The 25,705-nt window shown below is 38.1% G+C and overlaps 1 protein-coding gene and 4 long non-coding RNA genes across 7 annotated transcripts; 2 read left to right on the plus strand and 3 right to left on the minus strand.

Moving 5' to 3' along the window:
* Positions 1–883: 883 nt before the first annotated feature.
* On the minus strand, positions 884–3,265 carry LOC144001488 (uncharacterized). The gene is made up of 3 exons (XR_013278500.1): positions 3,005–3,265; positions 2,508–2,659; positions 884–1,470 (listed from the first exon to the last, which is right to left on the minus strand). It is a non-coding gene; the product is annotated as an uncharacterized LOC144001488 (long non-coding RNA).
* A 256-nt stretch (positions 3,266–3,521) lies between these two features.
* LOC144001489 (uncharacterized) lies at positions 3,522–5,894 on the plus strand. Its single transcript, XR_013278501.1, has 3 exons — positions 3,522–3,772; positions 4,117–4,268; positions 5,308–5,894. It is a non-coding gene; the product is annotated as an uncharacterized LOC144001489 (long non-coding RNA).
* A 4,942-nt stretch (positions 5,895–10,836) lies between these two features.
* Positions 10,837–24,827, minus strand: LOC144001168 (neuropeptide Y receptor type 4-like). 2 transcript variants are annotated; one of them, XM_077495254.1, is made up of 3 exons: positions 24,705–24,827; positions 22,548–22,756; positions 10,837–14,435 (listed from the first exon to the last, which is right to left on the minus strand). In XM_077495254.1, the coding sequence occupies exon 3, from the start codon at positions 14,359–14,361 to the stop codon at positions 13,090–13,092; it is 1,272 nt and encodes a 423-aa protein (XP_077351380.1). In that variant the 5' UTR covers positions 14,362–14,435; positions 22,548–22,756; positions 24,705–24,827; the 3' UTR covers positions 10,837–13,089. The 2 variants fall into 2 exon arrangements, with proteins under 2 accessions (XP_077351380.1, XP_077351378.1); XM_077495252.1 differs by lacking the exon at positions 24,705–24,827 and having other exon boundaries at positions 22,548–22,823.
* Positions 18,142–19,503, plus strand: LOC144001789 (uncharacterized). 2 transcript variants are annotated; one of them, XR_013278590.1, is made up of 3 exons: positions 18,142–18,434; positions 18,874–19,104; positions 19,379–19,503. It is a non-coding gene; the product is annotated as an uncharacterized LOC144001789 (long non-coding RNA). The 2 variants fall into 2 exon arrangements; XR_013278589.1 differs by lacking the exon at positions 18,142–18,434 and having other exon boundaries at positions 18,444–19,104.
* LOC144001790 (uncharacterized) lies at positions 19,796–21,165 on the minus strand. Its single transcript, XR_013278591.1, has 3 exons — positions 20,750–21,165; positions 20,296–20,382; positions 19,796–20,214 (listed from the first exon to the last, which is right to left on the minus strand). It is a non-coding gene; the product is annotated as an uncharacterized LOC144001790 (long non-coding RNA).
* Positions 24,828–25,705: the final 878 nt, after the last annotated feature.

Genomic DNA, 25,705 nt, shown 5'->3' on the forward strand with positions numbered 1-25,705 from the left:
TTAGTCTTAGGGCAAAATAATTTAGGAATAGTGTGAAATGTGTTTAAGTTTTATCCAAAAAGAGTGGATGAGTTTTGAGAATTGGGTCTAAGCCTGAACCGTGTGTAAGGTTTGGTCAAAAAAGTGTTTCATTCCAGAAATTAGTCTCGGAAACTGAGAATTTGCTTCATCGAACGGGGTTTGGTGTTTTAGCAACTGATAAAAACTGTTAAGTTAAAAGCGGACATGACAATACAATAACCACACATAACAAAATCAGAACAACCCTATCTCAATTGTAAATAATACATTCAAATATTCACACCAACTTCTAGGCCGTGGGGTGAACCCCAAAAAAGTGCCTAGAAAATGAGTTTCGCTCCACTGTCTGGGCACTACTTGTTCAATGCATTTTTTGATAGATAATACCCTTCTGAACTTTGGGTTAAAAGTTCACCCAATGTTTTCCTGCCCCAATTTTGTCACAAGCCAGAAATGCATATATAGGTAAATAAAAAACGAACATCTTGTGCTACAGTTTTTGGTTGTAAAACGTCTTACATTAAATTTGGCAACAGAAAATCATTCCCAGATGTTATAAATACATGTACCTAACATCAGAAACAAGTATTGGTGGTTTGGTGCAATCATGTGAATTTAGATAATTAAATATATTAAATTTGTGCCAAAAAAAACAAAAAACGCTTCAACTAGAAGTGAAACCAGCACACGGATGTTACATTTAGCTATGTTTATGTTTCATATATGAAAACAATTCACAACCTATTACGTAATGAAAGGTACACAAGAAGCAGCATACATCGGCCAAAAATACTACCATGCACCACAAACCTGGAACAAGGCAAAATGGACTAGATGGAAATAGATGCATTCAGAGCCCAGATTATTATAACATATAGAATATTTATTAAAGTATCAGATTGTGTCATCACAGCATGTCATTTATACCCCCCGTCCCCTACCCAAAAAATATTAATAAAAAAAAAGAATAATAATAAAATAAAAATCAAATGTGCATTCACAATAAAACCTTTGGAACTTCATTAGAACAGCTCTCTTTTATTTTTTTGGCAGACCAATTTAACAAAGGTCTGTGTTGTGGAAAAATGGAATACAGACATTTTGATTTTTGCTTGAAAAGTGTTAAAATGGAGAGTTAACATCTTGATAATGAAACAAACAAAATGGCAGATTTTACATAGATTTTACAGCCCTGCACTGTAAAGTGTCCTCGTATGCCCTGTGATTTTCCAACCTGATGTTGTACCAGCCATGTGTTAGTGTCACTTTCTTGGCTTACATCAGTAGACTCAGTAGTTGATGTATCTGATGAGTGAGGTACCCTGTCTAAAAGTTTGTCAGTTGTTGATAATGTCTCTACAAAAACCATTTCAGAGTTGTTGCTGGAAAGGGGTGTGAAAAACCAGCTGGGGGAAATCACACCTCAATCTTCGTTTCAGTATATCCTGCCTGAAATAGAAAATTGAAGGGAAAGATGAGCACAAGATACACATATTCACATCACATTAGGGCTGCTCTATTATGGAAAAAAATAATCATCACAATTATTTTGGTAATAATTGAAATCAAGATTATTCTAAACAATTATATTTTGTTCAAATCAAGAAAATATTTCAACATTTGAAAATAAGACAATCACAATCATATGAAACTATAATTATGTAAGTTGCTTTTGGATCCAACAAAATTTTTAATATATTATTATTATTATTATTATTATTATGACGTTAGCAAAAATTTGAAGTTGGGGTGCAGTGTGTGTGTGTGCAGTAAGCTAGTTTTGACATGGGTGTGTGGTAAAATAACTCGTGTGGGCGTGCCACAACTCAAAATTAGTATTATTAGTGCTGCAGCTATCGAATATTTTGGTATTTGGATATCCTACTGAAAATTCTAGTGAATAATCGTATATTTGGATAGAAATACAAATATACCTATAGGCCTATATACTTTCTTGGTCAAAGAACAATTATAAATACAGAAGACAAAAAAAACACATTTGCATGTAATAATTAACAACCAACTGGTTTTCATTTTTAGAGAATCAATTGTATTTATTTATTTATTTTTAACTTAAATTGAGCTTGTCAGAAAACTATTTTTCTCTGAAACAGTGAGATTTTAGACAAATCTCTCCCCATAGATTTCATAAATGTGTTTCAATGTGAAGATTTATATGTTACCTGTAGTCTGAAGCATCAAGATCCCCGTGTTTATTAACACTGTTCACAAACCCCTTAGCTTGTCCATTCTCATCACATCTTTGTCAACTATAATCCTTTGACGGATTACTTGTTCACAAAAAGAATTTGTAGCTCTCTAAAACACACACACACTCACTTAATATGTGCAGAGTCATGCTTTCTAATTAATGCTGTCTCGAAATGTAAACAGAATACAAGTGACATATTGCTGACCAATGCTTTACTTTTGAAATGTGTAATTTTAGCAAAGTGACAATGAAATAGTGCAATGTAACAACTCACATTTGTTCGTCCCTGGTTGCTGTTGACTTTAAGAACCTTGTGTAATCTCTGAAACAAAACTGCACCTCCATTGTGACACAGTCTTTTGTCTTGAATATGCAGAAGAATGGAACAGTCTTTCTTCATCTCAGCGGCCTGCAGCAACCAACCCGCTTTTAGACAAAAAAGAATTACATTATAAGTGTTATTGTCACATCACCTCTTTACAGTATATGCACATCACAGATTTAAGTAAAGTAAAGTGTTTGTTGAGGTTGATGAGAGAGAGTTTGGGGGAAAAGGGGGTGTGTAGCTGTGACTATATTATGACTCTGATGGGCACAGGTAACTCGAGTTTGGTAACAACTGTTGGATTCACTCGATAAATCATTCAGCAGCTCGCGTTTTTACTAAACTATAGCCTTAAAACTTAACCTAGCAAAAAATTATTTTCAGCCCTATACTAAATATCGGTCACATTAATAACAGAAATGGGCACGCGTGTGTGTAGCACATACCTGCTGACAATGTTTCTGCTTTGGCGAGATGATCCCTCTTCCGTGTGCCTTCCAATCCCAGACGAGTCTACTTTGAAATTTATTTTTACAAATGATGCAGATGGCTGGAAGAACGGGGCCAGCTGAAGCGATGGGGAAACCTGAACGGGAACGAAGTTTTTTCACCACTTTCTTTCTAACTTTTTTTCTCCTTTCGCTCTCCGACGTTGTGGTCGCCATTTTTGTTATGCGGTTGCTATGGTGAGGAGAAAGCAGCAGCTACATGATTGGCTCATGTGACCTAAATCACACCACTACCGACCTAATGGCACTACGCCCACACGAGAGATCACTGCGCCTCATCGCAAAATAGTGCCGGGGTTTCACCACCGAAAACACAAAATTGGCAGGTTTTCAGAGGGTGAACTCCACGGATTCGTACTTACTACTAATAAATCTATTTTATGAAGTAAAGATTATTTTGTGCCCCTGGTAGTGGAGCGAAACTGAACGATCAGGTAGCTGCTGCTTTCTCCTCACCATAGCAACCGCATAACAAAAATGGCGACCACAACGTCGGAGAGCGAAGAAGAGCGAAAGGAGAAAAAAGTTAAAAAGAAAGTGGTGAAAAAACTTCGTTCCCGTTCAGGTTTGCCCATCGCTTCAGCTGGCCCCGTCCTTCCAGCCATCTGCATCATTTGTAAAAATAAATTTCAAACTATACTCGTCTGGTATCGGAAGGAACACGGAAGAGGGATCATCTCGACAAAGCAGAAACATTGTCAGCAGGTATGTGCTACACACACACGTGCCCATTTCTGTTATTAATGTGACCAATATTTAGTATAGGGTTGAAAATAATTTGTTGCTAGGTTAAGTTTTAAGGCTATAGTTTAGTAAAAACACGAGCAGCTGAATGATTTATCGAGTGAATCCAACAGTGGTTACCAAACTCGGGTTACCTGTGCCCATCAGTCATAATAGAGAGGCACAGCTACACCCTCCCTTTCCCCCAAAATCTCTCTCATCAACCTCAACAAACACTTTACTTTACTTAAATCTGTGATGTGCATATACTGTAAAGAGGTGATGTGACAATAACACTTATAATGTAATTCTTTTTTGTCTAAAAGCGGGTTGGTTGCTGCAGGCCGCTGAGATGAAGAAAGACTGTTCCATTCTTCTGCATATTCAAGACAAAAGACTGTGTCACAATGGAGGTGCAGTTTTGTTTCAGAGATTACACAAGGTTCTTAAAGTCAACAGCAACCAGGGACGAACAAATGTGAGTTGTTACATTGCACTATTTCATTGTCACTTTGCTAAAATTACACATTTCAAAAGTAAAGCATTGGTCAGCAATATGTCACTTGTATTCTGTTTACATTTCGAGACAGCATTAATTAGAAAGCATGACTCTGCACATATTAAGTGAGTGTGTGTGTGTTTTAGAGAGCTACAAATTCTTTTTGTGAACAAGTAATCCGTCAAAGGATTATAGTTGACAAAGATGTGATGAGAATGGACAAGCTAAGGGGTTTGTGAACAGTGTTAATAAACACGGGGATCTTGATGCTTCAGACTACAGGTAACATATAAATCTTCACATTGAAACACATTTATGAAATCTATGGGGAGAGATTTGTCTAAAATCTCACTGTTTCAGAGAAAAATAGTTTTCTGACAAGCTCAATTTAAGTTAAAAATAAATAAATAAATACAATTGATTCTCTAAAAATGAAAACCAGTTGGTTGTTAATTATTACATGCAAATGTGTTTTTTTTTTGTCTTCTGTATTTATAATTGTTCTTTGACCAAGAAAGTATATAGGCCTATAGGTATATTTGTATTTCTATCCAAATATACGATTATTCACTAGAATTTTCAGTAGGATATCCAAATACCAAAATATTCGATAGCTGCAGCACTAATAATACTAATTTTGAGTTGTGGCACGCCCACACGAGTTATTTTACCACACACCCATGTCAAAACTAGCTTACTGCACACACACACACTGCACCCCAACTTCAAATTTTTGCTAACGTCATAATAATAATAATAATAATAATAATATATTAAAAATTTTGTTGGATCCAAAAGCAACTTACATAATTATAGTTTCATATGATTGTGATTGTCTTATTTTCAAATGTTGAAATATTTTCTTGATTTGAACAAAATATAATTGTTTAGAATAATCTTGATTTCAATTATTACCAAAATAATTGTGATGATTATTTTTTTCCATAATAGAGCAGCCCTAATGTGATGTGAATATGTGTATCTTGTGCTCATCTTTCCCTTCAATTTTCTATTTCAGGCAGGATATACTGAAACGAAGATTGAGGTGTGATTTCCCCCAGCTGGTTTTTCACACCCCTTTCCAGCAACAACTCTGAAATGGTTTTTGTAGAGACATTATCAACAACTGACAAACTTTTAGACAGGGTACCTCACTCATCAGATACATCAACTACTGAGTCTACTGATGTAAGCCAAGAAAGTGACACTAACACATGGCTGGTACAACATCAGGTTGGAAAATCACAGGGCATACGAGGACACTTTACAGTGCAGGGCTGTAAAATCTATGTAAAATCTGCCATTTTGTTTGTTTCATTATCAAGATGTTAACTCTCCATTTTAACACTTTTCAAGCAAAAATCAAAATGTCTGTATTCCATTTTTCCACAACACAGACCTTTGTTAAATTGGTCTGCCAAAAAAATAAAAGAGAGCTGTTCTAATGAAGTTCCAAAGGTTTTATTGTGAATGCACATTTGATTTTTATTTTATTATTATTCTTTTTTTTTATTAATATTTTTTGGGTAGGGGACGGGGGGTATAAATGACATGCTGTGATGACACAATCTGATACTTTAATAAATATTCTATATGTTATAATAATCTGGGCTCTGAATGCATCTATTTCCATCTAGTCCATTTTGCCTTGTTCCAGGTTTGTGGTGCATGGTAGTATTTTTGGCCGATGTATGCTGCTTCTTGTGTACCTTTCATTACGTAATAGGTTGTGAATTGTTTTCATATATGAAACATAAACATAGCTAAATGTAACATCCGTGTGCTGGTTTCACTTCTAGTTGAAGCGTTTTTTGTTTTTTTTGGCACAAATTTAATATATTTAATTATCTAAATTCACATGATTGCACCAAACCACCAATACTTGTTTCTGATGTTAGGTACATGTATTTATAACATCTGGGAATGATTTTCTGTTGCCAAATTTAATGTAAGACGTTTTACAACCAAAAACTGTAGCACAAGATGTTCGTTTTTTATTTACCTATATATGCATTTCTGGCTTGTGACAAAATTGGGGCAGGAAAACATTGGGTGAACTTTTAACCCAAAGTTCAGAAGGGTATTATCTATCAAAAAATGCATTGAACAAGTAGTGCCCAGACAGTGGAGCGAAACTCATTTTCTAGGCACTTTTTTGGGGTTCACCCCACGGCCTAGAAGTTGGTGTGAATATTTGAATGTATTATTTACAATTGAGATAGGGTTGTTCTGATTTTGTTATGTGTGGTTATTGTATTGTCATGTCCGCTTTTAACTTAACAGTTTTTATCAGTTGCTAAAACACCAAACCCCGTTCGATGAAGCAAATTCTCAGTTTCCGAGACTAATTTCTGGAATGAAACACTTTTTTGACCAAACCTTACACACGGTTCAGGCTTAGACCCAATTCTCAAAACTCATCCACTCTTTTTGGATAAAACTTAAACACATTTCACACTATTCCTAAATTATTTTGCCCTAAGACTAATGCATGTTTTTTTGTTAAAAGTACCCATTTTGACGCTATCACGTTTTTTGATTGAATTATTGAACATAAAAACAAACAGCAAAGAAACAAAAGTTAAAAAAGAAAAGAAGAAAAGAAAAAACAAAAAACAAACTCATCATAGTTTACATGTTCAAAAGGGAGTAGGAAGAAGTTAACTTATTTAGTCCTACCCCTCATACATTATACATTTAAACTTATTTCATTATTGATACAATACTAGGTTAATATTTTTAAAAATAAAATGATGCGTGCATTATCCAGCAACATATATACATAAAATTCCTAAACATATACCATAATACATTTATAAATCATATACTCATACTCATTATATACAATTTTCATGCTCTTATTTGACAAAAGTAATTTTTTTTTACTTTGCATTTAAACATTTTTTTTTTAACTCAACAAGTGAGTCACATCTTTTCAAGTCAATTCCCAGATTATTCCACAAATTAACACCTTTTACAGAAACACACCTTTGCTTAATATTTGTTCTTGTTTTGGGTTTTTTGTACACACTTGTACCCCTTATATCATAAGGACTGTGTCTATTTTCAAACAATGTCTGAGTAATATAGCAGAGTAGATTGTTATATACTTTGTACATTATTTGTGCTATTTTAAACTCAACCAAGTCATAAAATGTCATTGTATTTAATTTGATAAATAATGGATGTGTTGATTCTGTATATTTTGAACGATTAATAATCCTTATGGCTCTTTTTTGCAAATTGAAAACAGAGTTAGTGTTTGTTTTATATGCAGTCCCCCAGATTTCCACACAATAGGTCAAATATGGTAATAATAATGAACTATATAATATATATAATGAGTTCATGTTCAGGACATCCTTAGTTTTATAGAGTATCCCGATGATTTTTGACATTTTCCTTTTAACATTTTCTACATGTGGCTTCCAACATAATTTATCATCAATAACTACTCCAAGGAATTTATTTTCATACACCCTTTCTATTTCATTTGAATTCACCATAATTTTAACTTGGTTAGTAATTTGTCTAGTGCCAAAAACTATGTTTGTTCATGCATGTAAAATAAACCTCTGTTGACTACCTACCCTGGATGCTCTGTGTTAGATTATTTTATGTCGTGTCTAACAAATGCTCTCATGGTGAATATATTTGGACTTACTGTGTGTATGATCTGAATATATTGTTCGGATTTGAATACCGGATAATAGGTTTTGAAGTGAAAAGTCACGGCTTTTGTGAAAATTGTTTGAATTTTTGTGTTTGTGTTTAAGGTTTTGAGAAAATGGGTACAGGTTTCAAGAAATGTGTATTAGCAATTGAGAAAGACTGTAATAAGATGGTTAAATTATTATTTTTATTTTCGTGTTTACGAATACCCTTACCATTCCATGTTACTATTTTATAACTTTTGCATTGCTCGACCTGCTCCTCTCCCTCCTCTAATTCCTCTTCCTCTGGCTCTGCCTCTATCCATTGCGCTTGTTTGGACTCTCCAGCAAACTGTACACTCTGAACTTGAGTTTATAGGTGTGGTCACATCATTAGCAACAAGTGTATTCAATTTTTGAGTTGTTGTGTGAACGCCAGTTAAGTCCGTTGTGTTCAAATATTGTTGACTTGTGGTAAACATTTTGTATCGCATGAGAGCAATTTGTGAATTGTGTCTTCATGTAAAATTTTTTTATGGCATTGGAAAATGAGGGGTTACATTTATTCAATGTGTTTAGACAACTGGTCATTCGGTTCAGAGGACTGGCATTTGGGTTTTAGTATTTGAGAAAATATCCCAAGGAGAGCACGCTGGCAGACGTCTAACCAACCCCCTCGCTCATATCCACCAGCCCCCCAACAATTATGGTCATTGAAACACACACACTCAAACTGTGACAGAGTCCTAGTGTCTCCAACAAGCCTCAGAAAATTCTCACGAGTGTAGGGACATCTCCCCTTTCTGCTACGCATACCTCGCTGCTACGCATATATGCTCTATGCAGAGCATGTATGTGATGGACTCAAAGCCACACACCGTTACGCCTATAGGTAAGCTTAATTAGTTTTCACTTGTCACCACTTTTCAAATCCTTGAGAAAATGTTAGCTAGGATGTTTCAACTAACGGTTGCTGCATAAAACTATCATAAATGGATATCTGTGTAGATGTTTTTTTAAAGAAGCAGTTTTGGAAATCTCTTCTTGAAAACCAACATTACAGTTACCGTTTAATCTTACACTGTTCAGCTCTCATGCAAACGCACACACGCATACACAGGCCCCTCAGACATACATTTGACCTCCCCGTGAATCTTTGACTGCCTCTGCTTCCCCCTACTCACAGGAATATTGAACAATCGCCTTTCTCAGACCAAAAATGGCCCCTCGCAATTAGCTGCGTATCCGTTCTTCTTCAGCCTAATTTAATTTTATGACCAGCAACCCCTGTCCTCGCAGGGGTAAGGAGACTATCGCTGATGATGGCTTTTCACCAATTTCTACATAAAATTATCATTATAAATAGAATCAGATCTAAGTAGATGCATATTTTTGTAATATATTTTAGGAAGCGTTGTCTTTTCAAACTAACAACATTATAGCCACCGTCTAACCTCACACTTCTTCAGCCGCCCGTCTGTCCTCACACTTCTTTGACCCCCATGCAGCCATACATGCGCGTACGCACACACAAGCACAGACATACATTTGACCTCCCCATGAATCTTTGACTGCATATGCTTCCCCCTACTCACAGAAATATTGAACAAAAATGTCAGATAGTAACTATATCAGTAAGGGGAAATTATATAGTTTTATCCGTTTATTTTCAGATTCAACCCCAGCAGTCACGAACGACTCTTACAACATTTTTACATATAATGTATAACTTCATGTTTTTTAATTTCATAATACCAACCACCGTATCACAGTTTAACCTTACCTTATACTTCTTGTTTTACAACCTCTAAAAATACAATCTTTGAGCCGTGTTTGCGCATACTTTTCCCCCTTCACCATAATAGAAATGGCTAGTACTTTTCCCCCGGCGGTTTTACCCATACTAAACCACTCCCTCCGATCACGTCATTCAATCTCATTATTATTCACTCAATCTAGGGGGCGTGCACCGGATCCGGAAGTTAACCAAACAATTAGCATTTGAACCCGGGTCAGCCATGATATCTGCAAAAACAGGTAGGAACACCACCTACACATCATCCATCTTCATTAAGGGGTCATTAATCTTCATTAAATGACATCAGGAAGTCATTAAGGGTCATTCATCTTCATTATATAACACCTGGAAGTCATTAAAGGTCATTCATCCTCATTAAACGACATCCGGAAGTCATTAAAGGTCATTACCCCTCATTAAATGACATCTGGAAGTCATTAAAGGTCATTAACCCTCATTATATGACATCTGGAAGTCATTAAAGGGTCATTAATCTTCATTAAATGACATCAGGAAGTCATTAAGGGTCATTAATCTTCATTAAATGACATCAGGAAGTCATTAGGGGTCATTAATCTTCATTAAATGACATCAGGAAGTCATTAAGGGTCATTAACCCTCATTAAATGACATCAGGAAGTCATTAAAGGTCATTAACCCTCATTATATGACATCTGGAAGTCATTAAAGGGTCATTAATCTTCATTAGGGAGGGGTCATGACCCACACATGACCCCCCTAATCTAATTAAGAATGTCATCCATCAAATTTTGACAGAAGCGGCCTTGTAATATTCTCTCTCATAAATACTGTACTTTTCAAAATGGCATTTTAAGTTCGCCATTTAGCCCACACATTTATTTGTATTCACATGGTCAAAAGGATGTTGTGGGTGTGAATACTAACTTCAAATACCTGAGAAAGCTCCTGATAATAATGCACATGTACAAGGAATGTTGGACCAGTCACTTCTAAATCCCACTGATATTTATTCATTTATAGTGAAAGCTTCTAATGCAAACTTTTAATTCCACATGGAAAACACTTTTTCTACACATCACAAAAAAACATAGGTGTAACCCCCCCCCCCTTTTAAAACACATTTCACAGCACAGATGTGATACATACAAAACTAATTAAGCAAACAGGAAATATTTACATAATAAAAACATTTTTCCCCTCATTCCATTTTAATCACATAAATGCACTTGTGTTAACCTTGCACCAAATACAGAAATATATTCAATTGTAGAGCGCATGCCTTTGGAGGACTTCATGCAGTGATTTCTGCATAAACAAGCAGCATTTAAAACAGGGTTGGGGATCCTTTTTTTTTTTCTATTAATGGCAATTTCAGTTGTTAGAAAGTCTATAAAGTGCAAAATATAATGCAACATTCAAACAAGATTTTATGAACATTTGCGAGTTAGTGTTATGCTTTTTCTAACAGGTCAGCCAATGTTTTGTTTGATTTTTGTATTATATGGCGGGCCAAATCTAATGCTGATATGCGGCCGGCAGGCTCCCCACCCCTGCTTTAGTGAAACAATTAATATGACATACATTCTAAGTAGTGTTGTTCCGATACCGATACTGGTATCGGCAGAGGTGCCGATACTGCATTAAAACAGTGGTATCGGTATCGGTGAGTACTCACAAGTAACATGCCGATACCATTAATTCCAACACTAACATAGGATTTTGGATGCAGCATCTTGTGTCTTGCTCGTGCACGACAGTCACTGGTATGTGATAAGTTCACTGCATGCCGATCTAAGATATCCTATTGGCCCTTGAATGCTCTTAACCAATGGCAGGGCAGCTTTTTCATGTTGAGGGAAAAAATAAACTTAAGTATCGGTATGGTATCGGCATCGGCCGATACTGAAAAGCTAGGTATCGGTATCGTATCAGGGTCCAAAAAACGGTATCGGAACAACACTAATTCTAAGACTAAATCTCGGTTTCCTTTCATATTTAAGTCAAAGCAATGTCATGCTGCATATACATTTGAATGCAGTTCATGCAGTTCATTTTGACTACTCTTAAGCTGAAAACGTATACAACGTTGTATAAGGTGCACAGCGCAGCTATTGGGTTGATGAACCCCTTCAGAAGACTGCAAACTGTATTCTCAGGTTTGATGATGTTTTTAGAAATACATTTTGTGGTGTGGGAATGCTTTTGCGTTTTGTGTGACCCGTAAGCTTTTAGTTCCTTCCCTGCTGCTGTTTTAAGCGGGGTACACACATACTGATTTTCAACATATTAAGCATTTTTTTTTAATGTGAGAGAGAGAGACCCCACACATCATGACAAGGAAAACGACCACTGTGTATATACTCTTCCAGCTGTTATTGTGTGTGATGTACTTAAGATGACCAACACAGCACACCACATACATAACAATAGCGCGATTGACAAGTCTCCGAGCCTCAACTAGATGATCATCGTAGTACCAAGACTGACCTGTGAGAGGCAGCCTGGTGCCACAGGGCATCCAGACTAGTGGAAAATACAAAGAAGAAGAGTCGCAGTAGTAGATGAATATGAAAAAAATAGAGTGAAACTGTAAGCTGGGAAACTACAATTTGGTTGCAAACTCGACTCCTTGTCATTTGTAATGTGGTGAATGATTTAGGAGACATGCTGTCCACACATTGAGCATGGAAATCTGTTAACGTAAGACGGCAAACTAATTGAGAATGACTCACAGCATGTTTGTTTCACCTAAGCGGCGCAATCCATTTGGCTTCAAAACACTATTATTTAGCATTCACTTGTGCACATCAACAATCAGTCGAATAGTGTGCTTCTTGGTGGAAGTAATCGTCACAATCCGAGTTACCAGATTATCTCTTCTCAACCTTTCTTTTGTCTTTGGTTGTAGGTCCATTCATTATTCCATGTTTAACATTTACTATTGTTTGACCGTTTTCTATGAAGTTTAGGTAGGGATGGTGGGGGGGGGGGGTCTCATTTAATTCAAAACTGATAATTCAAGACTTTATAGTAAGTTCTTTTTGCTGTTTTTGTATTATGGGAGGGGTGTGCAAATTTTATTCATTTTGCTTATGGGCCACATTTAAAATACACAAGGAATAAGTTCTTAACGGACAGAAATAAATAAGAAAATAATAAATACTTTTTAATCAACCAATTTTAGGAACAAAAATAAGAAGAAAAGATCAGCAGACCAAATATGTGATAGTGTCAGTGCTAGTTTTCCCACCCCTGTATTAGCACACTGACTGCACTACTTAAGACTAAAAACCTGGAAAAAATGTCTTGTAATCTGTCATTATGAAAAGATTAGAACTTGAAGCTTGATTCATGTCCATCTAGACTATTAAACAGAGTTACTCCTGCAAGTGAGTGGCACCGAAGTGCGAGACACCTCCATGTGCACGGTGGACACTGGGAAACGCTCACACTCCTCCTCCAGAGGTTGACAGCAGCAGTACTGGAGCACCTCCTTCACCTCCTGCCTGAAGTTGGAGTTGAGGAATCCGTAGATGATGGGGTTGATGCAGGTGGACGACATGGCCAGGAGGTGGCAGAGGGAGAAGAGCAGGTTGTGGTGGCACACGGGCAGCGCCTCCTGGTTCCAGTCGGACACGGCGTTGAAGATGGTGAGCGGCAGCCAGCACAGGGCGAAGGCCGTGATCAGGGCCACCAGCATGATGTTTATGCGTCGGCTGTGGGTCATGCGCTGGCTCTCGGGCGTCCTGGCGCGGTCCAGCATATCTTTGCGGCGACGCAGGCGGACGAACACGCGGACGTAACATAGCAGGACGAGAATCAGGGGGCCGCAGTACTGGAAAAGCAGCAGCCAGGTAGTGTAGGTCAGCCGGTGGTGCTGAGAGGGCCAGTGCTCCAGGCAGGCCTCCATGTGCAAAGGTGCGTGAAGGTTGTGAAAATGGAGTGAATTGTGAAGCGCAGACGAGTTAGCAGGCGCGACGTGATGCGGGGGTGACGTTTCGCGGTCGAGGGCAGACTGGGGAAGGGTCACATTGGCGTAGGGCTCTTTCGTGAGCAGCTGAAAGGCCAGGAAAGGCGAGGAGGTGAAGCAGGCCAGAATCCAGATGACCACCACGGCCGTGTAGGCTTGCGGAATACTCGGTTTCCAGCCAGCCGGGTTAATAATGAGCTGATGTCTCTCGAGGGCGATAAAAACCAGGGAAAGGATGGAGACGGTCACCGACATGCATTGAATAAAGGGCACCAGCCGGCACAGCAGTGACCCAAACACCCAGTGGTCCATAAGCGTGTAGATGAGTGTGAAAGGGAGGCAGAAGACACACACCAGAATGTCAGAGAATGACAGATTACAGATGAAAATGCTGGTGACGTTGGCCTTCTCCCGGCGCCGGGTAATTATGCAAATAAGGCCGACGTTGCCCACCAGGCCCAGCACCATCGTGACGCTGTACCACGACACCAGGAACGCCGTGAGGACGGGAGACGTGTGACATTGCTCGTCTTGGCCGAGGCCCGACAGGTCTGGGAGCAGAGTCTCGTTCGAGCCGCCCTCCTCCCACGGCGGAGGCCGCGAAGACGACGTGTGGTTGAGGGAAGGCGCGGACGTGGGGGGCTGGCTCGCGTCGTTGCTGAAGGACATCTCGCCAGCACTTACGGGTCACCGAGCCCCAGGATGAAGACATCCATCTCAAACCTTTAGCAGGTTATCGGCATCTGTGATGGAGGGGGACGACGCGGCAACATCACTCAAAGGTTACAAGATCTGCTCAGGTTGCATTGAAAAACATGAAATGTAGACTTTATTTATCTTTAAAAATCTTAAAATAATAAATCTGATCCGGTAATACAGTTGCTTCATGCATAAAATAATACTTTGTACAATACACAATTGCATGGAATCAGTGGACCTCAATGTTTTATACTTTGACAATAATTCCACTTAGTCCTGGAAAGATTTTTATTTATATTTACAGTCGTGCTGTCAAAGTTAAAGTGTTAACTAATTAATTAATCACAAAAAATTATCACATTAATCATGTATTAACGCAGATTAATCACACTATTAATTTTGACAGAGGATGTTACGTTAAAGGTAGCACAGGTTCTGCTGAAGCAATAAACGTAACTGCATGCATTAAAGTAAAACATTTAATAAATGTTTGCATATGACATTCAGAATATTTGTTCATGTCAAACTATTGGGGTTACTTTTCCCCATTTTAAATTATGCAAGTAGTTAACTAATTAGAAAAAGAGGAGGATGAGTGTGTGTAGTGGACGTCCTCATAACATGAAATGTCGAAAAAATTAATACATAACAAGTGCTCTTTGAATTTGGCGGGCAAAAATGTAGATTTAAAAAAAAAAAAAAAAGCCTTTTTAATTAAGCGATTACCGGTAATCGTGATTAATCAAAATTCCAAGATGTGATTAATCTAATTTAAAAAATAATTGTTTGACAGCTGTAATTTACGTAATAATCATCTTAATAAATACTATACATTTTGAAAAAATGTTCGGAATGTTTACCCTTTTCCATACCGATACCAGTACGAGTACTCATACCAATACCCAATACCAATACCAGTAGCACTTTTGACATAAAATTTTCCTCAAAAAAACGAACAAACAAAAAAAAAACATAATAACATAATTTTAAAGAAAGACCTATATACAGCATTTTTCCGTAAATTTGTATGAAATTAACGGCAATTTTCTATTCTTCTAATTTCTAGTTCCTGATCACGAGTACCGATACTTTGGTATTGGTATTCATACTCACCCATCCCAAATAATTATCATCGGCGGCCGTCACGACTCGTGAGTACCGATACCTTCAAATAAGTCCAGGCCAGGTATCGGTATTCACATTTCTCTAATAATGACCATTATTAGATGCACTCATTTCTAGTTCCTGTTCGTAAAACAGGCACAAGAGTGTCATGAGTACCGATACCTTGAAATAATGCCAGATATCAGCCCGATACCCATACCAATACTTGATATCGGTACTTACCCATCTCAAGTAATTACCATTCTTCAATTTGTTAATTTTTAGTTCCTGATTGTAAAACGTCTTAAGAGAGCGGCTTGTCCTGGTATCGGCTTCTGTCGCGATCCAATACCTTGAAATAAGGCTAATGGCCCAGTACTGATACCGTGCCAATCCCTAAAAAATATATTAGTTGTTTTTCTTATTAAAATAAACATAAGACTGATGTGTCCATTGATCCAGCTCAGAATAAAATGGAAGAGGACCAGAACAAAAATAAATAAATAAAACACCTTTTGATATTAATATCCAATCATAAAAGATGCTTATCATTTCATTGGATGCATACATAAAGCTATCGAAATCCATTGTATTTAGTGTAAAACCTGCCTCAAAGCAAGAGTCATGTTTAATCTGACCTTTAAACAGCAGCTACATAATCATTTGAATAGTCTACTGTCTCATTATAAGAAAAAGAGTGTGTCACTTTCATCACCGTGGTGACCCGAGATTGCCTTCTAATCTATTGTAGGTTATAAAATGGAGTGGACCAGCCAAGACACCATTTACGGCACCGGTGGTAACATTACTTTGGACACTTGTGGGCAATCCTTGTAGATTGCTTCTGAAATATTCTGCTATATGACAAATTCATTGGTGTTTAGTTAAGAACTGCTGTAAAGCTTTATGAAAATTCCCCCTTATCGGCCAGCTGGGATACATTATGCTGTTACAGCATTTCTACATTCAGTATTGCATTAAAAAAGTGGTTCTCCAACTTACACCAAGCCCCACATAAAAAAAGAAGCTATTGCCTATTAACTTAAAAACTGCATTTTAATATTCATTCAATTAAAATGTATTGTACAGAAAAGTGTATGTACCAAACAATGTATGTCATGTACAGTACACTTGCTAATCCACCTGGATAGTGTATGACATGTGTAATCCCTCACTCAGGCCGAACGTGAAAAGCAAGATGACAGTCAACGGACCGTGTACACAATGCCGGGAAAGACTTCTGCTTTCCAAGGAGCACAATATAGCACGTGTCAAAATAAAAGGGCATGACATTGTCAGAATCCTAAAATGGATCGTCGACGTCTCCCCCGAAACCTTTGCTGCATAAATCTTGCATGGCGCGTACAATGAGCCTGTCATTTTGCGTTAAAGTTGTGTACTAGTTGCTATCAGTCACTTCACAGTGCATCATTACTAATGCACTGTGTCAGCGTGTTGAGTAAGCTGCAGGCGAGGTGGCAGAACATTGATGTGGCTACACTACCAAACTAAAAAAAAAAAACGGCCATTATAGAGCAGACGGAGTAAGTCCTAGAAAAAAAAAAAAAAACTTTGCTCCTCTAACAATGTGACAGTCTTGAAAGCACAGCCAAGTCTGTCATGTAATTTGAGCGCAATGTGACCTGGCACCGCAGTGTCCACCATATTCTCCCTTTCTCATTTAAGGCACAGTCATTAATCACTGAGAAATCAGCCCACAATGAGAGAAAATTAAATGAAGATAAATGAATTTCAGATGAGGATAAATTACCACCCCACCCCCACCCATCCGCTTACCCCACGCACACCCACTTTGTTGCATTGCTTGTTGAACACATGTGTTGGGCGGCAGACATTTTAATCTATTTACATTTTAATTAGCACTGGCACCAGTGTTGGTCCCATGATGTTTCGGATCACTTCATACTATCCATCCATCCATCCATTCATTTTCTTAGTTTAGAAGGATTTAGAGCAGGGGTGTCAAACTCATGTTAGCTCAGGGGCCACATGGAGATAAATATATTACCAAGTGGGCCGCATCGGGAAAAAAACGGTCTATAACTAAAAAACAATTTCCGTCATTTATATGCAGATTTCCGTTGACCAGCCCTAAATTATGACGCTCTGTGTAATTTGTGTCATATTTAACACATTTATGTTGGTCTATAATTAAAAAAAAAACAAATTAAGCAAACCGTAACTTTAAGTTGTGTGTAAAATAATAACATCCAGGACAATTCCCCCGTACAAGTTGCATTGCTCATCTGAGGACTGCTTGTGAACGTACAAATTTATTATGTTTTGATTGTGGGCGGCTGATTAATTAGTCCGACTTTACAATTTTATTTCATTTTTTTACTTTACAAAGTCATCTTGCAGGCCAGATTAAACCGCTTTGCAGGCCTGATCCGGCCTGCAGGCCTTATGTTTGACACCCCTGATTTAGATGAATAAGAAAAAAAAAATCATTTTAGCTCATAAGAGAATATTACCATAATAAATAATAATAATAAAAAAGATCAGAATAAGACAGAACCTAGGGTTAAAAATGAATCAAATATTATTGCTAAAATTACATTATAAAAAAAAAATACATATGTCAGCTCAGCTCATAAAACCAAACGAAATTTAACCAATAGGTCGCTTGCACATGTCGTCACTTCCGCCTCGGATTTCTTGTAGTCGCCATGCTGGGTGGCCTCCATTTACGTAGCGATTCGGTCTAACACGTATCTATCACGTTTGTTTTCTGCGTTTAAAATGGTACATTGTTGCTGCATCGTTGGCTGTTCGAACAAAGCCAAGGGGGAAAATGGTCGGTCTTTTTTCCGAATTCCGAAAATAATTAGGAACCAGGGCCTGGAGACAGAGGAGTGCGGACTCCGGAGGGAAGTCGTTACTTTGGGCTCGTGTGTGCAGCGATCACTTTGTGAGCGGTAAGCTTGTTTACCTTTATTTAATGCATGAGGATTAATAACGTTTCGACCGCCCATATATGGGCAAGTTGCTTATGTTTTGGATTCATGAGCAAGCAAGTTCGGTAGTACAAGCTGGCTAGCGGACGTTAGCCGAAAGCTAACATCGAACATTTTCACCCAAGTAGTGCCAGTGCAAAGTGTTTACTGCTGAAATTGGATTGATTAGTCTTGGGCTTTTAATGCCGATAACATGTTTTTTGGTGGCAAAATGTAAACTTGGAAAAAAAAGAGACAGAAGGGGCTGATGCAAGAAAACAGACCCCCGGGGGTGATGCAAGAAAACAGAACCCGGTAGCCTACACATCATGCTAAAGAACTTATTCACGGCCACCCTACTGCGGTAAAATAACCAGTCTTTCCATATTTTATTTGTTTATATATTTGTTTATTTTAACAGGTCGCCCTGCGCCCGTTTTTCTGTCCAATCATCCCGACTGGGCTCCAACATTAAAGTTGGGTCCCAAGTTACAACATCTATGTCTCAGCCCAGTCGGTGCCAAGATATGAACGTGCACAGGAGAGACAAGCAAAGAAAAGACGACTCGAAGTGGCAGAGATTGTTGCAGTTATGCAGCCAGATGGCTCCAGTAACCTGTACCCTCAAGTACTGCTGACATCATTGACTCTGGTATGCCACTCAGAATTCATTACATGATATATTGTATGCATGAGTGAATGTATGGGTTTGTTTGTGTGTGTACACGCACCTTATATTTTAGAGACATTTGGAAGTGTTTATAGAAATAAGTATTTGCCTGTAGCAATGTTCATACATTAAAAAATGCAACAAAATGTGTACATTTCTTTTACACTGACAAAAAAACTATACTACTTTACTATATTAAACCTATTACTGGTACCGTTTTTTTTTGTGATTTTTTTTTCTTTATTTTTTTCTTTAGGGATCTCATGCCACACCGACTTGATTGCCAATGACATGATGGAAACGAAGGCGAGCATCAAAGCATTGGAGGAGGACAACATGCGACTGTTTGTTTGGCGCTAATAAAGGCAGCGTTTATACAAATTCTATTGTTGGGTTTGTTTACAAAGCTATACATGATACAAATGACAGGATTTGACTCAATGTGCAATATGGTCCCTCTTAAAGTAATGGCATAAATCTCTATTATTTCTAAAAGCACAAAAAATGAAGTGAATAATGATTAGATGTAGTAATTTCAGGGTTAAAAATTGAACTGTTAATTAATGTAGTTTATTTTAGCACAGGTGCCTACCATCCTGAGATGACGGTATGATGTAATGTTGATGGGGTACGCAATGACTTTCATTATGCTATGTACAGAGGAAAAAGTTGCTCTCTTTTAAATTTGTTTAATGTAAGACAAGTACCAGTACTGTGTTACAGTTTTCCCAATAATCCTTGTTTCACACTTGTCACAAAACCACTGTCCTTTTGGCAGTCTAGATTGGCACACTTAGGGTGATATTTGATTTTACAATCTGCTGCAGCACAAAAAACTACTTTATTCCGCATCTTTGAAGTACATGAGCAAGTGGTAGGTGACAGCGGCTGAGCAGGAACACTGGAAGTCCACTGCTGATCTAGTAAATGCTCTCCCGAGCAGTTCAGGTAAGGAGGGGACTTTGGGAAAAAAAAACTCTGGCTTTTCCAACTGGCCAAAACGAGCGATCTGGGTGGACTCGCTCAATCACACTTTGTCCACACCACAAAGTCGCAGAAGTCCCGTCCAGTTAAACTCATCTGTGCCTGAATCTGAAAATATTACAAACATTGTAATGAAAATATGAAACATAGAATTAAATAAGAAACTACAAAAAGTAAAGCCATACATACCTGGTAATACTATTGGTGTTGTCGTGACAAGTGATGGGAATTGTTGCCATCTGGCACCAGACAGAAATTGGGTGTTGTGACAGCCTCCTTAACCGTGAGATCATAAGAAAAGCTGTCAGTATGCTCAGTAGTTACCATGAACACGTTTTATTGTACTGGAAACTGAAACTAAAAATACGTCCTCTGAGAGTGGTTAACCTTAACCATTTAGAATAAGTTGATTAAGTAACATGTAACTAGTGAAAGGGTAGCATTAAATTTAATTAAGCCACGGGGAGGCTGTGCAGTTACTTTTTATTCTTATACGCTCTGCCATATTTGCCTGTTATAAAATTATTAGAAAAACCACATCAGGTAAAGCCAGCTGTGCATGTAAACACAATGATAACAGGAAGCCTGAGAACAAATCAACATTTTTGTGTGCAGAATTACCAACACCATGTGGTTTACTTACGTGCAACAGCAACCGTTTCTTCTGATGCGATGTTAAAGTTTACACTCTGTATCCACCCGCTTACAAAATAATTGTAAGCCTCCAGGGATTTGTTGGCGTGTTATGGAGCATGTTGTCAACACGAGGTAGGGAAAGATGTCCAGAGATGTCACATTTGGCCAGCAAGCTTTCTCCGTCAAAAAAAAAAATCACCCTTGGTCAGGACGTAATTAGGATCAATCCCGCCACACAGAGACACCTTCTGCTTGTATCGTTGTTTTTGATCTTCCGGTAAATCGTGAAAATACTGCGAAAATTACATCAGGTTGATAAGCTCTACCGTGTAACTCGCGAGTGTACCTTGTGAACCGGAGGACACCCAATATGGCGCCCGAAGGAAAAACTCCCATGATGCATTACGATGTGCAAGCGACCTATAAAATAAACTGTAGACCAACAGTTCGAAATGGATTGAATTGAATTGATTTTTTTTAAATGACCGCCTTTCCAATCCTAATCTATTTTTGTGATTACAGTCATGCAATAGACATGGGGTCAGCAACATAGGTAGCCCCTAAGGACTATGAGTAGCTCGTGGGTATGTTCTAAAAATATCTCACCAATGAGATGTTCCAATTATTTTGTGTTGCTTTTCTTAAAAAAAAAAAAAAAATACTATTGAGTTGCATTGAACTTTTTTTTTTGTTCTAGCAAATGTGTTCTTTCATAAGTATGTATGCACATGGTAGCGCTTCGACTTAATTAGTTCGCAAGAAAGCTCTCACTTCCAAAAAGGTTGGCGACCTCTGCAACAGGCCATAAATAAATAAATAAATAAAAATCCATCCATCCATTTTCTTGACCGTTTATTCCTCACAAGGGTCGCGGGGGCTGCTGGCGCCTATCTCAGCTAGCAATGGGCAGTAGGCGGGGGACACCCTGGACTGGTTGCCAGCCAATCGCAGGGCACACAGAGACGAACAACCATCCATACTCACACGCACACCTTGGGACAATCTGGAGCGACCAATCAACCTGCCATGCATGTCTTTGGAATGTGGGAGGAGACCGGAGTACCCGGAGAAGACCCACGCGGGCACGGGGAGAACATGCAAACTCCACCCAGGAAGGTCCGAGCCTGGACTCGAAGCGGAGACCTCAGAACTGGGAAGCGGACGTGCTAACCACTCGACTACCGTGCCGCCTAAATAAATAAAAATAAAAAATACAATAAAAGACAAGCTATAGATTCCTCTACTATCTGTTGTGGTTGTAAAATAAATCTTTCAGTTCTTGGCATGCACTATAAATTGTGTTCACTATCACCACACCTCCTTCACTGCACGGCTTATCTGTGAATTCAAGTGCACACACATGTCCAACTCTTCCAATCAGTATTTCCACATGCATGCTCAACCAACTGATGCTATTCACATACTGTAAATCCCTCCTCCCCTTCTGAATGGAGATGCTGGATAACAGCAGTCAAGCAAGTGCTTGACCCAAGATAACGATCTCAGCCTCATTATTCACAGCTGGGGTTTAGTGTGTGTGCGTGTGTGTGTGTTACCTCACCACACATTGCAATGATATCTTTTCATCTCAGTATGTGTAACTTATTGCATTTAGCTAAGCAGAAAGTGGATGCATGTTCTAAGAAAGCATAAATTCAAATGCTGCTTTGTTGTTGGAAAGCAACATGCACATATTTCTTGAAACTCTGTGACTGTTTTAATTATAAAAAAAAATAAAAAAATCCACACGGTATACAAAAAAAGATAAGCATTACTCTATTTAGTTTGAAAAAACAAGCACTCACGTGTAGGATTTGATACTCCAAGCAGGTCTGAATCCACAGACGCGAGTTGGAGAAGGAGCAGAGCATCCTGAGGAGCGTAATGCCTCAGTGAGAGGCAGAGCTGAGAGGAGTTTGGCTATTATTGGGCTGATGGAGCCCCTCCGGGTTGCCGAGACCCTCGGTGCGCCGAGCTCTGCTGTCACACCGTGGTGATTGTATTCAATTGCAACCTGGAAATGACACATGCTGCTAAATTGGACAGCATCGGATGTTACAAGAAAGCAGCTGGCAGCACGTGGATCCCCCAGAAATCATGTTTTTTTTTTTTTCATATTTACATAACACTGAGGAGTTACCCTGGCAACGGTTGGATTGTTGATACTATCGGCATACATTTTGTCTGTGTCAGACCTCATGGTTGACATCTCGCTCCTCACAATTCAAATCTACATGGGCTTACATTTTGTGCAAGAACAAGATAAGACAGCAGCTTTTTAATACTTTTTTTAGTGTGCTTTTCTCATGCATTTAAAGTAGTCTCCCAGCCTTTATAAGCTATAAATAACACAAAAATGTAATAACTGAACACACTACAGGAAAAAAAAAAAGATTGAAGACTTTATTGCCACTAGTAAAGAATAGTGTGGTGTGGTGTCATGAAATTGTTATATACTGTACAGCCTTGGGGGTTTTTCAGGATACGAGCCATCATTCGATCGATTTTTCACTTTGACTTGCGATCTCAAACTTCTGAAACGGAATGAGGGAACAACGCTTCAAAAAAGAGCCTTCAATCTGATTATTGGCAAGCTTGATGCTAATGCCAATGCCATGTTTGCTCCCATATAACTTTCAAACACAGAAAATGTGAGCACTAATGTGAGTTCTTACTTGTTCTTCTTCTGTGGTAGTTGGTAAATGGCTCATTACTGTCACCAAACTGATATTGTAATCCTTTTCCTCTGTAAAGAATGGCTAGACTCTTAAAAACAGTTAGGTTAAGAAAAAAAACAAAAAAAAACACACACACACTAAATTAATTATAAATATTTATTCATTTCAATTTATTTTTACATTTAATTTGACTATTTATTTTAATAATAATAATAATAATAATAATAATAATAATAATAATAATAATAATAATTTAGTGACTTAACTGTTTTTCGGGTATAATATTACTTCTGAGGAGTTGCGACATCTCCTTTCTCCATCTACTGTTGGTCTGTATTATACTGACCCCACTGGCCAAGGTGTGCACAACAGAAGAAGCAGCATTTGGACCATTTAACTGAAGCAAAAAGTGTGGCGAAAAGTCAACTTTTTATATTATGTATAATTATATAATTAATGTATGATTTAATAAAATGCATTATTATAGAGTGCTATTTTTCATCATTAAAATATTTGGAAAGGCCAGAACGGATTAATGATATTTCCATTCATTTTAGTGGGGAAATATGATTTCGGATATGAGCATTTTGATTTTTAACCACAGCTGTAATTTGAATTATAAAAATAATACCACTGTATTCATAGTGATGTTTTATGTGTTAAATGCAAGTGCTGGAAGGTTAACAGGTAAGTAGAGATAAACTGTTAGTAATACAATGAAACTTAATTTGTCACTTATATGTATAGGAATTGGTATTATAACATTTTTGTAATGTCCACAACAGGCTTAATTTAATGGTTTGCTTTCATAACTGACTTATGCAAATAAGTCACACATCTATATTTGCAGCTTTGACTGTGATTATTGTGAATTGTGTGTGAATTATGCAAGTAAATGTGTGTGTGTGTGTGTGTGTGTGTGTCTGTGTGCAATAACTACAATATGTAATGGGATAAACACAAGCTGAAAGCTAATTTATCCACTGTGGGCTTCATGAGGGAGGAAAGGAGCTTTCAATCACGGGACACAAATAGCTACACTACTGCTGTATCCTCATACGCCTAATCACGGTTGTCATGGTAACCCACCTTTTGGAGGGTTTTTCAAAAAAATAAAAAATAGATCTTTGATCAACATCAGCAGCAAGTAGAAGAAAGGGAGAAAACAGGAGTGTGTTCGACGTAGGCTCAAACAAATCTTAAACAGTAGGGAGGCCTGAAAGAATAGATGTTGGAAACTGTGACACATTCCCACACGTTTGTTGTCACACTGCGTTCACGCACCTGTCTCAAAACTGCCTCTTCAGAGCTTCTCGCCATTGGCAGGGAATGGGATGTTTTATTCATCAGCTGGTGAAGAGATGCGCACACACAAATGTTAGTAAAATTCATCCCTCCCGCCCTCCGAATCTTTTTCTCCAAACTGTACAGTGCTACCTCGACGCATGACTGCACCTTAAGAGACGAATGGAAGAAACCGAAACCAGTTAAGTAGTTCATGAAAGTTGAGAGACAAAGTAATAAAATGTGCTGTAAAACACTGATGTACATTGATGCATTCTGGTTATATTAGAAACTGGAACTGACGGTCATTGCCATGGCAACAAGGCATCACCTGCTACAGCACTTTGAATTTCGGCGGTCCAGCAAGGGCACCTCTAATGTGGTGTTAACACTAGCAGTGGTGCTTACATTTATATTTAGAGATGTCCACCCCTTGCAACAACATTTGCTGCACACTTAATTTGTGTATGAAAATACACAGGCAGCACAGTGAAAGCGTGGTTAGCATGTCTGCTTCACAGTTCTGAAGTTCAGCGTTCGAATCTCAGCTCTGGCCTGCTTGCGTGGATTTTTTTTCCTTTTGTTTTTTTGCAGGTACTCCAGCTTCCTCCCACGTAAAAAACAAAAACAAAACAAACACATGTAGACTACATTCATCATAAGATTCATAATCCTGAATGTTGCTCATCTACAATGGGAGGGAAAAAAATGTCTATAGAGGCCCTTAAAACCAAGATAAATCACTTCAAAACTTTTTCCACCCTTAATATATGACCTATAACTTGTACAAGTCAACTGAAGGAAGCAGAACCTTGAGCCAATCACTACAACTCAGATTAAGCCTGCTCGCAGACCATTCGTCCCCTCAAATGTTACTTCTTTTTTTTATCTTGCGATTGTTCTTTTGAGTTCAATCTTTTCTGTTCTTGTGAAGACTTGAAATTCATTATTGGTTTGCTTTACCCTTTGGAGAAAGCATACACCTTGGACGCTGCAGAATC

Source organism: Festucalex cinctus, chromosome 14, assembly GCF_051991245.1.
Source record: "Festucalex cinctus isolate MCC-2025b chromosome 14, RoL_Fcin_1.0, whole genome shotgun sequence".
Classification (NCBI taxonomy): domain Eukaryota; kingdom Metazoa; phylum Chordata; class Actinopteri; order Syngnathiformes; family Syngnathidae; genus Festucalex; species Festucalex cinctus.